Source organism: Caloenas nicobarica, chromosome 1, assembly GCF_036013445.1.
Source record: "Caloenas nicobarica isolate bCalNic1 chromosome 1, bCalNic1.hap1, whole genome shotgun sequence".
In the NCBI taxonomy this organism is placed as follows: Eukaryota; Metazoa; Chordata; class Aves; order Columbiformes; family Columbidae; genus Caloenas; species Caloenas nicobarica.
Window position 1 is genome coordinate 190,051,521 of NC_088245.1, and position 18,166 is coordinate 190,069,686.

The window sequence follows — 18,166 nt, forward strand, 5'->3', positions numbered from 1 at the left end:
AAAATACAAAATAGTACTTCTTCCTGAGAGAAAATGTGTTTTGCAGTATTCCTAGGAATAAGTGTCTCTTTATATTGTTCAAAATGGAATAAAAAGCAACCACTTAATAAAATGGTTACAATGGTTACAGAATATGCAGAGAGAAACTCAAAACTGTACCAAAGTCAATCTTCCTAGGTATCTTCTTACCATGTAACAATTAGCTGTGTGCCTAACATCCTAAAGCAACTGAGAAAATCAACTTTCGCCTCCTTTTGCAGGTAAAGTCTGATTTGTACTGTGGCATACATGAGAACCTCTGAACTGTGCTCAAGCTCCAAGCTGCTTACGTGGGTTTAGTATTGTTCCAGGATGTGTTCAAGCGCCAACCTGCCAGATGACCAAGTATTAATAACAATCAAGACTCCCCTTAATGATTTACAGCTGGCTAGAAACTTAAATATTTGGGATAGGGACCTCACTACCGCAATGCATACATTTGCCACTTCAAAATTAGATTCATACAGTGAGCTCTGCCTGAAGCTATACCTTGGAAGGACTGAGTAATTTAAGCTAGTTTGGAAACTAAGAAGTTGATTGTTAAGCAGTGCATCCAGATGGCAGTATACTACACTAATGCACTGTGACCCGCACTAGCTTCCTCCTCATTTTCCGGTAAAATTTAAGGTATTTCTTTTCACCCACATAAGTTATAGTTTTTCTCTCTGAGAGAGCCACTATAGTTGTCTATTTAATCAAAAAGTAACAGAAAAAACACATTTTAGAAAAGCATAATGAATATTGGAAGAAGAAAGGAGAAAGCTGGGTGCATCTTGCTATAGCAGTATCCCACTGACACAGGAACTCGTAAGGAGTCAGGAACGTGAGGGATCAAATCCCAGTTGCAGGTCTAAGTGAACCAGACTTGACGGGTGTCCTATACAGTCCAGCTTGTGCACCTTGTCATGCCAACAGAGCTCAGCTGATTGGAAATGAAGTGAAGGATGTGAGCCTTCAGCTTTCATTTCTTCTTATCTCCATTCTGGAAAAGTTTTTCAGGATAAACTGTAAACCTTATACTTCTTGAGACTGTAGTGAAGTGTTGTGTTCAGATAGCTCGTGATATTTTAAAGTTTACTTATTTGGTTAGCTACTCCTATATGTGTGCGGGAAGAAAGAATTAAACTGTTGAATTAGCATATAATTTGCTAGGTATATTTGGAAGAATTATCTAAGATTTAATATTTGTAACTTCAAAATTTTCTGAAAATACGAGTATCTCCAAACAACACCAGAATGAATAAAGAATGTTTTTGAGTACAACTGTGTCTGCTGGTTGATTGCATGTTTGCTTTCCCAGAGTTACGGAACTTCTGAAGACTCCCACATAGATTCTCTCGTACCTATTAAAAGGAGAACTGATGTGGCAGCTCTGTCGTGCAGGCTTTCTTCCATAATAACCTGATTTCACTGAAGGAATTTTATTGCTTCTGAAATCCCTACTCCTGTGTTAAAGTTTGTTCAAAAAGGTTTCCAGGTTCAGAAGTTACAAAGATAGAGGCTGACAGACAATGCCCACGTAAACCTCGTTTCTTTAGGAAGTTAAGCTAAAAGCACTTGTGTAATAGGCTGCCAGAGAGGACCATCCAATGTACTGGATGAGGCTGCCTCCGGTACAACTTCTGGCCAATGAAACCAAGACTAACCAAATGGTCTTCTTGACGGACTTATTAGCTTGCTTCTTTAACACAAATGCCAAAACAACAAAAAAAAGCAAAAAATCCTGTCCATAGGTCAGTAGGAGTTCTGGATACACTCCTACCACTAATCTACATAGGTCTGTCCCTATAGGGTCTTACAAGAATTTTGGAGAATAGGGATTTTCATATGGAAATCAATTACGTAGTGAAGATGAAATAAGGTGCAGAACTGTGGAGTCTGGCTCCTTACGTCTAGACCTGTCTCTCTGCAGTCTCTCTCCTCTATATTAGGTAGCTCACCAGCTTGACCTTTGATCAGCTAACGAGTTCCACCCGGGCTGTGGTACTTCAGGACAAGGGAGAAGTTGCGGACCTATGCACTAGGCAAGTGTGCGCTTGTAGGCTCCACTGTAGCCTAATTCTGCAGCCTTAGAAGTTTCAGATAAAAACGGTTTTGCAAGATATAGGGAAAAAAAAAAAGAAATTTAAGTAGACTGGTAAGAGTGGACAGTAAGTGCACAGGAAGCACTCTCGGAGCCTTCCATAAATACAAACCAACAAAGTTTGAATTGATTTAATTTTAAAGCCTGGAAAGCAGGAAATCCAGCTGCCATTTTAAAAGTCAAAGATTCTCAGACTTAAGAATGGGATATAATAAGGTACAAAGAGAAAAGGTCTTAAAAGCTGTGCTTAGTAGAACTGTCATATGTGACTGACAACCACCTTATAAAATATTAAGCTATTTTAGATAGTAATGTGGAAAAAATGATTAGAATAAGCACTTAGATGTCTAAAAATAGTATGTTATAGAAACTGTGGGGATTTTTCGTTTGTTTGTTTTCATTGTGAAAGCCAACTACATATCGAAAGTATAACTGTTTTCAGTTAATGCCTGAATCCATCCTCAAAAATAAACTCATACAAATACATTTTTCTTTTCTATACTTACGAGCTGAGGATCGAAACCTGAATATATAATCAGCAGAAACTATGGAAATCTGGTTGAATTTAATTTCCATTTTTGGAAGTGCAAGGCTTGTGTGGTTACATGTCTACCATAAAAAGGGAAAAAGAACCACTCTTCTTCCATGTTCCTGTCCCTTCCTGAAACACGCAACCCCCTGCAATGACATTCCTATACTGAATGCTAATTTGCAAGAAAAGTTGAGTTTGAGAGGAGAAAATGACATAGGAGTGATGCTGAATTCAGTGAATAGTTTCCACTGAGAAGCTTGAAAAAGTAGGAGATATTAAGACTTTTTTGGATGTTTTCTAATGAAACTTTGATATTTGTTATTTAACTGATATATTTCTGTGTGCACATACACATATGTACTTTCTTAAAGAAAAATGTATAAAACATGGAAAATCTTAAGGTACCTTAGCTACCTCCATGCAGAGAAAAAAGATAGTGAGAGAGAGTTCATGAGAGAGTGAGAGAGAAAATGGGAAAAAAAGAAAGAGAATAACTACTACCTCTGACTCTGGAAGCCTCAGAGGTGCAAGGTGTTGGAGGCTGAGAAAGAATTATTAGGAAGCATCACTGCATAGTTTGTGACAGTCCTTCCTGAGCTTTCCTTGTGGTTGCTGCTTTCTGTCCCCCTTGGATTCCCACAGATGGCCAATGCCACTCAGAGCCACTGGTGTACGGATGGCAACCACTGAAGCAGAAGGAGAACATGTGATGGGCACAGGACTCTCCCAGCCTCACAGGAGAGGACACACCAGGGAGGGAGGAGAAGGGTTGGAGAGGGAAGATGAGGCCACTCTCAGAACCACTGTCCTGCTTTGCTGTCCAGGAGCTGAGAGGGATGATGATGATTCCTTTCCTCTCCTCCAAAACCTCTTGGATAGGCTGTGGTCAGTGCCGGAGACAACAGAATGTGCTATTTGGTCCTTTCTTTCAACCCCTCACTCTGACAGAAGATAACATAACAAAATGTTGTCTGGTTGGTCCCAAACAAATGATTTTGGTTTTGGTTTTGGTTTTGGTTTGGTTTTGGTTGGTTGGTTGGTTGGTTTTTTTCCCTGCAAGATCTAATAATTCAAAAATCTGCCTTCTCAGTAAAGGCCCAAATTATTGTTGTTTTCTTTAATAAAGAAAACCTAGTGTTTAACTCCAATTAAAAAAAAACCAACAACAACAACAACAAAACCCAAACAAAAACACAAACAAAAAAAAGAGCCTGTATACCTTAAAATCCTTTTGAGCTGGCAACAGAAGAAAAAACAAGAAATATGCCCCTCCATTACTCCTCAAGACTAGGTAAGAAAAAGTAGCAAACAGCTTTGTTTATCAGAGGTTGTCTACACTGGTCAATTCTTGTAAAGAAAATTCAGTGTCAGATTTTGGCCGTAAGAAATATTACTGTAACTAAATATGTATACATATAAATAATAAATGCATATTATATATATAAAGATGAGTCAATTTTATTTCAGTTTTCCATCCCAAATACTTACTTTATGGGCTTTTTGTGGTTTTAGATGCTGCTCCTTGAGGTGCTAGTGTTTTTATTACTGCATCTGACCCTATGCAAGGCTTCAAAATAATTTCAGAAATGTAAATGAGTCCTTTGTTAGAACTCAGAATAGAAAATTTCCCTATGGGCTATTTTTTTTTTTTTTTTTTGGTACTGCTATACAATTTTAAATGCAACTCTATGTAGTAGAACTTTTGGAACTACTCTAATTTCCTCTAATGACAGCATCAAACATTTTTTCAGTTGGAAATTGCTCAAAATCGTGATGACTTCTGTTAGTTTGTCTGAAATGAGACAAAAGGCTTATTTTGCATAGGCCACAAAACAGACGTTGATAATGTTTGGTTACCACCAGTCTTGTCTGGACTTCAAACAGATGACCTGGATGTGAAAGGTCTTATATCTCATTAATAATAATACAAGCTGTCAAATCCTCATGACCCAGCATGTTCCTTAGTGCAGGGCAGTAACTCAATACACTCTGCACACTATCAAGAAGTCTGGCTTATCGCATTTAGTCCTCAAGCCAATGTGAACTTGCTACCCATGTGGGCTTAGATGGAAGATCAGCTCCTATTTAGCAGTAGGAGTGCTGCTTTCTAAAAATATTTCTACACTGAAGTTGACAGTTGCTAAAAGTCAGGGCAGTGCTGGGACGCTGCATCTTACTCAAGCCTTCCTGGCACGTTTGCATTGTGGGGGGGGTGCTTCCTTCCAACTAGAGACAGATGTCCAAGAAGAAGAGAAGGTTCACTACTGAAGGTTAAGATACGTTAAGACTAAGATGCATTAAAGGCAGTCAGTGGCTTTCCTTGGGTTTATTTGGATGAGTTGCTCAATTTCCTTGTATAATGGAATGAATAATACATATTTATTCTTGCAAGACTGTTGTGAGGCTGTAATTCACCGTGGCTTGTGAGGAAGTTGATTGAGCCCATGCAAGTAACCAGACAGATGCCAGCCAAAGCTTTTTATCTTCCTAAAATAACCCGAAGCCTCATATCCTCCTATCTTTATTTCCTTTTTTCTTTCTAGAAACTACATTTCAGAGAGTAGCAAAAGACTTTGTCAGTGATACTTTGCTTGGCTGGGGCCTACTTGCTGTTGCCACCAGCCATATGACAAAATAGCTGAAATGTGCTCCAGTTACAGAACATGTATCTTTCAAAAATGTCATTAAGGCCAAATTCTGCTCTGGGATGCGCACAAACTATCCTCAGCAATTCAACTGCAACTTCACAACAAAGAAAACAGAACATATGAACGTATTTCTAAAATGTAAAATTCATACAACCTGAGTGGTTCAACATTTATTCTAGGTTGTTTGTTTTTCTTTTTAAATTTATGACCTATTTTAGTGCAAGATCAGTGCTTTAAAAACAAAACAAAAGTGTGAAGAAAGGAAATTAATTGTCTGTTAAAACATATTTTCCTTTGAGAATGCCTGCTTACAAAATTAGAATACATCCACATATTTTTCACTTTGAAAAAAACACCTACTAAGCAGAAGACAAACTGTTAGCTAATTTGCATTCTCAGGCTCTTAAGAGAAAAGGTATTAAGAGCCCTATTGCAGCATTACAAAATAGAAAAGGAAAAGGAGAAGAGTTAGTAATATCAACTCACTACAGTGGATTTGATTAAATTACCCACAGATTCGCAATATATTAGAAAACTGTTAAAACTGACTGGGCTATGTCAGTCATTAGTTCAAACACAGATGTGACTTGCCTCTTGAAGTGAACAGTCTGGGAAGAAAAGGAGCTAAAATTGAAACAGAAAAATGTAATGTAAAAAGATTTTAATACGTTAATGCTAAAACAAGAACAACATCTTTTGATAACTCATACTATAAGACAGATAAAATACTGGTTTAGTTAAAAATCTTGAAGTCATAATTCTAAGACCATAATAACATGGAATCTGATTTTTATATTTTATTAAAATGCTACTTAATATAATGAAATCTGACCAATTGCCATTGCGACATATGGAATACTAAGATAATATAATAAAAATATTCAGACTATAAGTGTTTAAAAATTCTCCATCCCATATGTAATTTATCAAAGTGAACTTTACATTGATTTGTGCCACATGGTTGATGAAAAACTCTAAAGACTCTCTGGAACAAAAGGTATGTACAGATAACTTTGTATGAACAGTCTCAATCTGTTTCAAACTTGCCCTTTTTTAGTTTTAACTTCACAAATCAAAATAATGTAATATTTATATTCTCTTAGGTAAAAGTCTTATAAAACCTAAGGTCTCATCTTTTTAAAAGGTGCCCTAGTTTCACAGAATAAACAATGTTTTAGTTAAATGTGGACAATCTTTAATCAATCTAAACCTGGTTTATAATGATTTTGTTTAATTCCTGTCCCTTCCTGAGACAATCCAAATCATTGTTAACCAGGTTTAAATTGATTTAAGCTTTAAAGTTGAATTGGAGGCATATCTGAATATAGAAATTCCTACGTGTCATTCCGCTCTGAACAGTAACTAGATAATAATGATGCTGTGATATACCATAACTTGATATATCCCAAAGATTTCCAGATCACATACACTGAATCTACACCACTCTTTAGAATTAGACAAGAATATACAGCGTGGCTCTATTGTGACTTGCTCTTCAGAGCTGTCAGAGGTTGTTCTAACCTTCTTAGGCACAAAACTCACTTTCCTGGCCAATTGCTTTTCTTGATTTCAGTTCTCGGACTCAAGTTTCAGAGTCACATTGTATATACTAAAAACTGTAGAAAACAGTGACATCATTAAATGCAAAAACATGCAAAATCATGCAGTGAAACAGAGAGTATGGAAGGATTCAGGTTTTTTTCACTGATTGGTAAAATTTACAGAAGACAGATACGATACCATGTGTGACTGTTAACTCCCAAAATCATTTCAGCTCCAAAAATGAGCAGGAGTCAAATAGCAAAGGCTGCAGTTAAGATGACAGTAGAAATGAGGCAGTGGAATGTGGGTTCTTTTTGACAAGTTCACAGTTTTTGGTACACAGAGAGCACCATTAGCACATCACCTCACCACACTTGGAGTCACTTTGCTTGCCCTATTAGTGCTGATAGGGCTAATTTCTGACACTGTTAGGACACACGTCCTGTCAATATTTCAAAAGTGGTTTTTTTTCAATTTTTATAATTCTATTTTTTCTAATACTGACAATATCTTCCAATTTCTAGGAACTGTAAAAGGAAAATATTAGAATTCTAGGGGATGTCATATATGTAGTCATCTCAAGTAAAAGGGTACATTGCATGTTATTAAGGATGCATTGAAATACCAGGTTTTTGCAGAGGGATGTAGCTATAGGGATTGTAGCATATTGGTGTCTTTGAACAAAATGGCAGTGTTGGGGCATATATAAGAATTTTATAGCTGACTCTGAGTTTTTCCACACTGGACAAGAAATTTTCATGTCCACTTTGCAGTTCAAATCAATATTTCAATGTAAATGCATATTGCAGACTTTAACCTGTAGCAACGGTATGCATATTTAGTTGGAAGCACTGTTCTTAGATATCTGAACTTAGCCAAACAGTGCTGAGTTTTTCTTCTAAAGGAGAAAAGGACATGGATCAAATTATCCCTCTAATGGTCCTACTTGACACACTATTTTATTGACTTAAGACAGCAGTGTCTCAGCAATAGTTAGCTGCAGACTGAGGAAGCAAGCAGGCTGACATATTAACTGTGATAATCGTATACTGATGATTGCTCCCAAATAAAAGCATTTACTTTGCCCCTCCACTCTGCTCTAGTTTCAAAGTAGGAGGCTAACTTTCACGTAGGCATTTTTTGCTTTTGTCCATTTGTTTGGTTTGGTTTTACCGTCCATTTATGATCTTATCTTTGCTACAACTTTCCACTTTGTCATCAGAAGAAAGTACAGGAACAAAAGTAGCTATTTCAGGAATTCCGTTATGCAGGAAAAAAAAAATGAGACATCACAAAACTTCCCCTTAGTGGAGTAAGTTAATAAAGGTTTTTAAAAAGATAAAAATTTCATACGGCTTTTCACAGTTCTCACATTCTTATCTCATCTGAGAGAAGAGTGCATCTTCAACTCTCAACGTGCCTTTCTTTCCAGACTACATCCCCAGGAAGGTAGGATTGCAGACAGAACTGCAATAGAACCTGCTAGAAGACAGAACTGAGACCTCACTGCACACCTTCACGCCAGGAGAAAAGACCAGAAGGGATCTCTCATGTACGTTTTCACAGAGGATTCACTCCCAGCTCATTTGATAACTAACGTAGGTTAGCTTGGTTACAGTTTCACTCTTTCTTAGTCTCTGTTTACAACAGGCAACTTTTTCCCTTGCTGTGACAGATGGGTTGAGATTCTGCAGATTCCCCTTAACTCCATCACCGAGAGAAGCAGGTGCCAGCGGCAGTGCAGGTGTCTCACCACAAGCTGCCTGGCCCTTGGGATCAGGTCATGAACACGCACAATCACACTGACTCACAAAACCCCGAGTTACAGAATTAGTCCACATTTCCATTTTGACCAAAAAAAAGAGACGTTCTCACCATGGTTAAACAGAATTTTCAGCAAGTCACGGGCAGTATTAAAAGCACTTAAGGCACTGCCACGTCTCACATCTCTGCTGAAAGACTGTGCAATGGGCATGTGCTTTGTAATCAGTTTCCCTAGTTCATGGAAGTAGGACAACGTATTAAATCTACAACACAAAGAATCTGTCCATACTGTAATTGTATACTTAGCTGTCAAGATTAAGACACTAACCACAAAGGTCAAGAACTGACAAGTTTAAAAGAGCCTTTTGGCTCATATCTTAGTTGTAATTAAAAATATCATTACCTGCAAGGTTGTCAATCTCTTTCTCTTGGAGCAGGCTAACAGCATCATCATCTCCTTCCAGCATAAGCTCTGTTTCTGCATTCTGATTTACCACAGCTTGACTTCGGAAAGTTTTCTTTGATTTCACTACATCCTCTTCAGTGCCTAAAAAAAATTACAAATGTTGTGAATTTAGCTGAATTACATTATAAATATAAACCAACCACAACAAAGTAGCAAAAAAATACAGTATAAATCATATTTATTGAAAAAGGAAAGAAACATTTTCTAAAACTTTATCAAGGTTCACAAAATATGCAGCCTTATTCTGTATTTCAAAACATATCTTGAATAAAATAAAAACTGTTTCACAAAGACTGTTCTGCTTTTAATAATTGCTGTTTACTTTATGTTCAATGTTCCATTAGTTTTCCACCTGCGAGAAATTCAGCAGGAGTTTCTCTTGGGTTCCTGGTGTCCTGACTCTGATGGAGCTCTGAGAGCTCAAACACCTACTCTAAATAAAGAAGTTGCTTTTGGAAATTCAAAATCTGTCATGATTTTCATCTTACAAATAGGAGGGACAGGATGGTGAATAAGAGATGGGTTATCTCAATATACAGTAACAAGGTAGGCTATGCAGAGATTCAGAAAATACTAAAAAAAGACAAGCATGGCGAGGGAACTTTGGTGTCTGCCTGTGTGTGTGTTTTCAAGAACAATAAAAATGCTGGTGTATGGACATGTGCCAAAGGACTTCACAGTAAAGTCTTAGCCTTCCTTCTTGCCTACAACTGACTTTTTCTCTGTTCAGACTGACAGTTCTGTACAGCAGGAGAGACCCCATCTTACATTTTGGGAAGGTCCTACTAGTGCTTGCCAGAATTTATTTGCATGATGTAAGAAATTAGTCAGTGTGGTCAAATGATAGAATCATAAATAGCTTTAATATCATAAATGTTACTGTTGTGATATCTGCACGGTGTTTTTTTCTTAGTGTAGGAGAGGTCATTAGTTTTATTTTCAGTACTACAGACTCATAGTAGTTTTAGGCAAGAAAGCGCTCAGTTTTTTCCTAAACAGAAAACCCCGCATCTTCATCTTGGACCATACAAGATCTGGGCATCTTCGGTTCTGCCAACCAAGAAATAAAACCCAAACATTTTCTCTCCTTTCTGTACGATACTTTGGAAATTTGCTTCCTACTAAGCTACAGAATGGCAGGGGAAATTTGAGCAAAACCAGGCATTTGTGGATTTTGTTCTTCTTCCACAATGCCTGAATGCAAACATGATGAATACTATTATGGCAGATGTAAAATGATAAGGTAAAGCCCAGTAAGGCTCATGGCTTCATATTAATACAGGACAACTAAGAGGGATATAGTAAGCAGATAGGTTAGTGAAGGCAGATGCATAGAATGAACTGATGTGTCAGGCAGTTTTGTTATTACAAACAGTGGGGAAAGTCTTATGATTTTATCTCATACTTATATGAGTCTTTTAATTAGTTTGTACACAGGAGAGTCACACCATATAAATAAAAACGGTGGAGGAATATTTTTCTATTAGCGCATATACGCAGTTCCAAGATCCCTGTTAGCATGTTGCTTGATATTGGTCTCCACCTCAGGCTGAGACAACTTCATGTTTTACATTACATAACATTAAACTTTTGTACACTATTGCTATTACCGCAGTTGTTATTTCTGAAACTGTAAAGCAGGTAAACACAAACAAGTAAGAAAAAACCCAGTTTTTCACCAAGCCCAAAATTAAGGACAGCATCTCTAGTCCTCCTGCTTTTTGCTCTCTCCTTTAGGTCCACACTGATACTGAAAGGGATTAAACCAATGTTGATACTGATATGTACTAATACACTGTGTTTTCCTGTGTTCAGTTATTAGGCTGTGATCATTACCTCACTTGCACAGGTTACTACTTAGTACAATTAACTGTAATTATTCACCCAATTTCAAATCAAATCAAATCAAGTAACTAACAGTTGGAAAAGTTTTCAGTATTATGTCCAAGCATGTATTTTGGTGTTGTGGGTTTTTTGTTTGTTTGTTTTTCTTCCTTAATTCACAAAAAGGAGCAAGGATTGCAGGACTTTGGAAAAACACAAAGGAATAATGTGCTGCAACAGACCTTCAGTTTTACTATGTCAGAATTGTCCTGAGTATTTAATTGCTAGAGCAGGATCTTGTTACACTTGTGTTTACTACAAGGGAGTTTAGCCTCATTTGATACAAGTAATAGTTGCTGCTGTGAAGTGTTTGACACTAAAGGAGACCGGCCCTGAGATGAACTAACATGACGGAAGCACGAAAATACTGTTCTCTTCATTTTTGGTAGTTCTAGTGAGTGTTAACTGAAGTTTCTGAGCTTTATGAAAAGTGATAATCTTCAAATGAATTACTTCAAAAGTACTAATCTGGAGTAATTGTACAGTCAGCCATTTCTGTAGTAACTGATTAGATTAGTGACAGTCCTTTAAAATTATTTATGCATGAAGACATATTTTTAAAATTGCAAGAAAAAAAGTTCCAAGCTCCAAACTATTCCTGACACTTACAATGCATCAGAAGACCCTGAAATTCAGTGGATTTTAAATCCCTTGTGATGAGAGTTCCAGTTACCAGGTTACAGAAATATTGCCAGACACCAATGCAAGAAACGTGGTAGAGCAGAAGGCATTAAATTAGTTTGGCAAATTTGGAGCTCAGCGACAAGACAAATGTTTCTAAAATCCATTCTGGTTTATAATATTAAACATACATTTATCTAAAAGAAATATAGTAAATGGCACTTCTTTGTCTTGATGGGAAAATGCTCTGGGTTGGCTGTTGTTTAAATTTATCACTTTGTTGAGTGCACCTCGGTTTTGCCATACTGTACCAAACATTTATCTAAATGAAAGTGTACGAGACCCAGAGTTGCCCTTCAATCACTATATCCTTTATGAATTAGAGTTCCATTTATCAAAATTACAGCAAGAAGAGTAAGGTCTCACAGGGCTGTCTCATTACAAGGCTTGTAAACACTGTCCTTACAAAGAAATGGTTTAACACCTAACAAATCAAAAACTGATTGGGAATAGAATTTATTTGAGATCATCTATCTTCGGAAGACGTGCTGTACTGAGTGCACTTCGTGGCCTTTCTACCCATTCATCAAGAAATTAACAAGCGAAGACCACAGACCACCAGATCTCCTTGAATCCTGAAACGTGAAATATGTTCAAAACAGATCTGTCACAGATGTTCTATTTTTATATTTCAAGACAACTTCAAAAAGGTTTTAAAAGAAGAGAACCTCTCCAAATAAGAGTAAAAAGAAAAACAACTTGTCTCTTTAAAACCAGACAACAAACTGAATAAAAAATTATATGACATAAAACCATGTCTGCTATTGTTAACAATGATATAAAAAGAAGAGCCGAATAAATGAATACTTTATATTTCAGTGTGTTCGAAAAAAATCAAAATTCAAATTATTTTTTCGAAGCCACAGCAAAATTACTAAGAAATGAAATTCATTTCCAGATATTTCATTTAAATCTCTTTGTAGGACATAAGGAATTTGTATTTTAAAGACACAATACAGAATGGTATTAATGTCATTTCCTAAGTCTAATTAGAAAATGTTTCAAATCCATCAAAATAGAAAGAAAAAAAAGAAACTAGATACAATTTCAAGACAAACATTTTGACGTTGGGGTGCTCAGAACTGGAACTGGCAGTTTCTATCAGTTGTTGTCCTTATCAAGCTCCTTCTAAAGGGATATTTTTCTAGACTGGGATTTGGAAAGAAGCCTTGAAATAAGCAGCACAGTATTTCTTAAAACTACATTTTCCAAAGGAGTTAAAGGAAATATGTCACTTAGCTTGCACTGAGGTCTACCTGAATTTGGCGCTTTAATTTCTTGAAACTTTAAGGCTCTGTCCTAAAGAGATTTCACGACAATGTATAAGACTAGGTAAGCTATTAAAAAAAAAAAAATCCATCTTTTGTTACATCTGTTATCATCTTGTTCAGTTTTTTAAATGTGCGTGTTCAAAACTGGCTTCCTACAGTAGCTTTAGGATAACTGAAAAGAGCTCATCTTTTAAAGAAATTAAATAAACCAACAATCACTCCTCTACAAAATCCCTACTTCCATGAAAAGTTGTGTATTTTATATGTCTGAAAGGTTATATAAGCTGCACAGTAAACTTGTACAACATTGCCAAGAATTTACTAATCTCTCTTCCAGTAGCATTACTTTTCCTTAAACAGAAATTACTCAGCAGACTAAAAAACCCCATAACAACCCCCCACAAAACCCTAATAATTTCCCAAGAACAGGAGAATCACATGTTATTTTGCAGCTACAGCCTCTAGAAATCTTGAATACAAGCAATACTTTACAAAAAAATGAGGAGGTTATTGTTACATCTGAATTTTTACTTCTCTGTTTTCAATTAAATCAATAAATTCCCTGTTAGTTTCTGTAGGTCACAACAGGTTGTAGGGATGCAACCTAAATTTCAAAGACACTGTAAGTGTCCAGACCCACAAAAACTAAATACAATTTTTAAATTAGCAGTACCAACATAACATATTGTTGATTACATTTCTGCCAATGTATGCTTAGTTTGTTAGACATTATACTAACTACTATGATTTAGTTGAACACGGGAAAGGAGTTTCCAGCTCTCTCTCTACTTCTATACATTTATTATACATTCAAATATTGTGTTTTAATTTTTTTTTCTCTGTATTTAGTACAAAATGAGGTTAAAAATATGGTTAATTTTAAGAAAAGTTTGCTTGGTAATACCGTAACCAACAAAAGGAGACTACTGCTTCTTATAAAGTTGTTTCCATAGTTTACTTCAACGAATTACAGATAAGGCAATTTATGCAGTGAGTGCTCTTTGATCTTTAAAGAGAGATGGCAGAATGGAAAGTTAACCTCATTTTAATGTTACCTAAATATACTGACAGGAAATTCTAATGTTTCCAAACATCTGGAAATCTGCTTCATGGGATGGTGTTGTTCTTTTCTGTAAGAAAGCTTTTTCATATATTGTCTTTTACAGTTTTATGTGGCTTCTAAAGGAGCATTTTGACATGAGTAAAGTCTGTTCTCTTTACAGTAAAATGCTGCATTTAATTAAAAACTCTCTTTTATAGCAGCTAAAGTACAGTTTTTGCGAAGCTTAGCTCTCCTCAGAAACTTTTAAGGGTAAAGTTGCTTTTTCCTCCTTGCAGATCACTGGTATTTACTTCTCTGTAGAACATTGCTTTTTTGTTGAATTTTAATCACCTAAGGTAGTTTTTAATATTTTATGAAATAAAGGAGTTCAGAATTAATTCCTCACAAAAGACTACCCAATAGGTCATGATGTGAACGACGAAATTATCTCACAGGTAGAATATAATTTCTCAACAGAGTCTGAAAGAACCAAGCTTTTTCTTGGAAGATATTTTTTTGTTTACTGTAAAAACTACAACTTTTACAGAAAGAATCAAGTTTATGCGTGCACAGAATTAAAACGCAACACCATTATCTACCTTTTTTGTCCATTCAACATTATTATGAGTTGAAAACACTTAGAAAAAAGCTTTGCGAGATAATCTTCCTCCTTTATGTATTCTAACGGTTTAAACCCCTGCTTTCATTGCTAATCTTTACTAACTCGATTAGGCACCAGGACCCTGGCAGCGATCACAGTTATGGAGAGCAGCTGCTTGGGAGTCTGTAAACTGACCTCTGCAAAACCCAGTGAGATTAAATCATCGACATGGTGACCATTCCACCCCAGCCTAATATCTTTCCGTGTGGCTACAGAGCCAGCCCTCCCAGGGCTGCCGATCCCTCCATGGGAATCGTGCACCAGGTATCCCGGGTCTCCTCAAGAGACCGGACCTCTGGCTTGAAGCAGCAGACCGGTGCTGGAATATCACCATGAACTGTCCCCACCTGTGTCTGCTAGAGTTGTTATTTAAATTGCAATGTGTTTCTGGAACCGGCAGCTTTGACTGGCATATAATTGAGTTTCCCTAGAGAATCACAGAAGTGACTGTTATTAAAGGAAGGCTGGTTTTAATAGATTTAATAAAAGGAATCTAAAGAGGAATCTAAATCATATTTTTATTATTAAAGATCTTTGAAGAAATGAGGGAGACTGACTACAAAAACTGCGCAAAAATTAAAAATTGCATACATTTGTATTGGAAATTGCTTCCACCAAAAGTAAAACCAAATCACATTTTTGTTTTCTACAATAAATACCTGAAAATGTAATCAGAGACATGCCATACATTTTTCCCCAACTTTTATACCTAAAATCTGACCACATCACCTTCTTTATGTGAATCATTTGTAAATAAATACTGCTGTATAGCTTTTCCTCTTAAGAATTCTCAGATGTTTTGCATTGTACGAACGAGACTGACACAAACTATGCCAAGGAGGAGACTGAGAATAAGGGCGAGGCCAAAATGATCACTTCTCAGATGAAATTGAGGGTTTCTTGAACAAGAAATACTTGTAGTCAAAGTGTTGTATATTACTGTTTACTGTCCTACATAAAAATAAAGGTGAAGTTACCATGCTGGACACTTGTTATTTTTATTGATTATTGATAGAAAACCTGAGGTACAGAGTGGTTATGAGATCAATTTTTAGAAGCTGTCAGTATTATAATTGTCTTTATTTGAGATTTCAGGTGTGATATGCACGCGAGAAAGGATCCTGCACTGATCCAGCACCCATCACAAACAGCCAGGGGGTGACAGTCGGATATGCCCAGCCCAGCACATGACACAAGGCATTTCAGGCTCTCGAAGGGCCGTCTTCATCCTGACTGGAACCAGAAGTCCTTCTAACGGGAGCTTAAAACAGCCAAATGTTTATATTTGGATTAAGATGTAGTTTGCCACTATAACTTGTACACACAAGAATGGATTCATATTTCATGACTGATGACCTTTACAAATCCCTGTCAGTTTGAAATGCAGCCTCTCGGTGTATACTGTAGTTTGATAAATTGCAGAAAGAAGCCGAGTTCTCTCATATGCTGTGGATCACTTAAACAGGCAAAGATGATACACAAGAAAAATAATTAAGAGCAATAAAATTTCCCTGTGTTTCCAGCCATTTTATAGAAGTACAGTAATAGCTGAGAGGAAAATAACTACATCACACCAACAGTTATTGCTCAGTGGAAAGGACATCAAGGACACTTGCAAGTAAGAGAATTGGATCAATATTAACGCGATTTTCATTTCATGCTTCCCCAACTCCAGTAAGCTGACAATATACTCTGATTATGTGAACTGCCTCTGAGTAACATAGAAAAGGTTATTAGAGCAAGAGGTGGAAATGGAATGCACTTTTTATATTGACAGGTCTGCTAATAGAGTGTACTGATTTTCAAAGCCAGGCAATGCATTTTCACAATTTGGTTTTGACAGCAAAAAGGAATTTCATTTATCCTTAATTCAAAATATTCACATGTAAGCAAAGGTTTCTTAAGACAGGCCACTGAAGAGGGTAATCAAACTATTTCAATAGAAAAATGTAATTAATAAGGTAAGAAGCAAAAGGTGATTCAGTTTAAATATGTATGACATGATAATGAAATAATGAAATAATTCTGCTAAATGAGGCATTCTATGCTTTTGAAACACAGTCTGATAAAACATTTTTAAGATAACATAAGTGAAAAATACATCGTGTCTCAACATTCAGGTCTGGATTATGTCTGGAAAGTTTTAGATTAGTTTTGAGTTTGCGATACCTAACTCAAGCACACATTATGCAAGAAAAGTCATGTTCTGACTCTATCTGCTTGCAGAGCCTAAAGACGGGATGACAATTGTCAGACTTCTAAAGAGGCACACCCTGCACTGAGGAATTGTGCCCACATATGCTAGCCTTAATTTTGCTAGCAAAATTTTGCTCACAAAAATTCTAATTGAAAATGTAACAATGATAAAGCCTTGGGAAGAAACTAAACACTCTCTAGAAATACAAAAACTTGGTGCATACTGGCAGGCCAATGATAATGCACTGGCATGCGAGAAACGTGATCTTACCTCCTGTACTGGGGTATTCTACACCAACATTTCTAACCCTTACCTAATATTTAAAATTTAGAGCTTCCAAACCATGAGACTTGTCCAAAGCCCAATAATTTTTAAAATTTTAAAATTAAGATTTATCTGTCGTTTTGTAGCCTGTCTTCTAATTTTTGATTTCTTGCACTCTATGGCTAAAGCAGGGGCAAATTATGTCTTTGACAGAAGGCAACTTTGTCCCTCACCACTTAAGCTTTTGCTATCAGATCCAAATAAGATCAGCTCTTTGGAAACTGGCACTGTACACAGACATAATAGGACAGCTAAAAAATTTATTCTCTAGTGCAGAGAATGAAGGTGTAGGATGTAAGTTTAAAATGATTTTACGGTAGGTATTGTAATTCCAGTAGTTAGGTAACTCTTTTAATTTCTATTGAGATTACTTATTTACAGAAGGAAGCCTCAAAAGCTCGTGATCCGTGCTTCAAGAGACCCATTTGCCTGAAATTAGCTTTGCTTTCTGAAGCAGTAATCTTTTCAAATGAAATTCTGCTCTTTTGAGACATACAGAAGGATGATCTTATGCAGTGTTTACACAGGCAAAATCTCCTATATATGACATGATGTATTCTGTAAATGTTTCTTAAAAGCATTTTCCCCATTATATATAAATAATAAATTTGTCAATATAATAATGTCATTAGAACATCTAGATTTACTGTCCATTATGCTGCCTTTTACTGTGCAATTCCAACTAGTTCAGTGTGCTGCACTGTATTTTTGTTTTGTTTTGTTTTGTTTTCCTGTAAAAATTTCATTTTGTCCACCACATCTTTAGAGCTGGCATACATCATTTTCACTTCAGCAGCAACAGTAACTGGTGGGAGGAACTGTTTCTATTTCCTTGTAGATCAATGCCTATAGCAACACCAGACAAAGGGCAGTACCCACAGGATATACACATTTGTGAGACAGCGGTGTGGCCTTAACATCGGGATATTTGCATTTAACTCTTAGCCCTACTAAGGGACTATGCTCTAGTAGCAACACACAGCACTTCTGTTTGGGACATACTGTTGTAAATACATAAGCTCCTAGTTCCCA

General features: G+C 36.4%; 1 protein-coding gene across 7 annotated transcripts in view; it reads right to left on the bottom strand.

Moving 5' to 3' along the window:
* Positions 1-18,166, bottom strand: part of NBEA (neurobeachin) — a 490,542-nt gene that overhangs the window by 161,550 nt on the left and 310,826 nt on the right. For 4 of the 7 annotated variants that reach the window (XM_065627071.1, XM_065627074.1, XM_065627070.1 and 1 more), the window contains exons 40-41: positions 9,012-9,155; positions 5,894-5,926 (exon numbers count right to left, since the gene is read on the bottom strand). In XM_065627071.1, coding sequence (XP_065483143.1) covers positions 5,894-5,926; positions 9,012-9,155 — 177 coding nt within the window. The remainder of the gene's footprint in view (positions 1-5,893; positions 5,927-9,011; positions 9,156-18,166) is intronic. The other 3 variants (XM_065627076.1, XM_065627075.1, XM_065627072.1) reach the window with 1 other exon arrangement.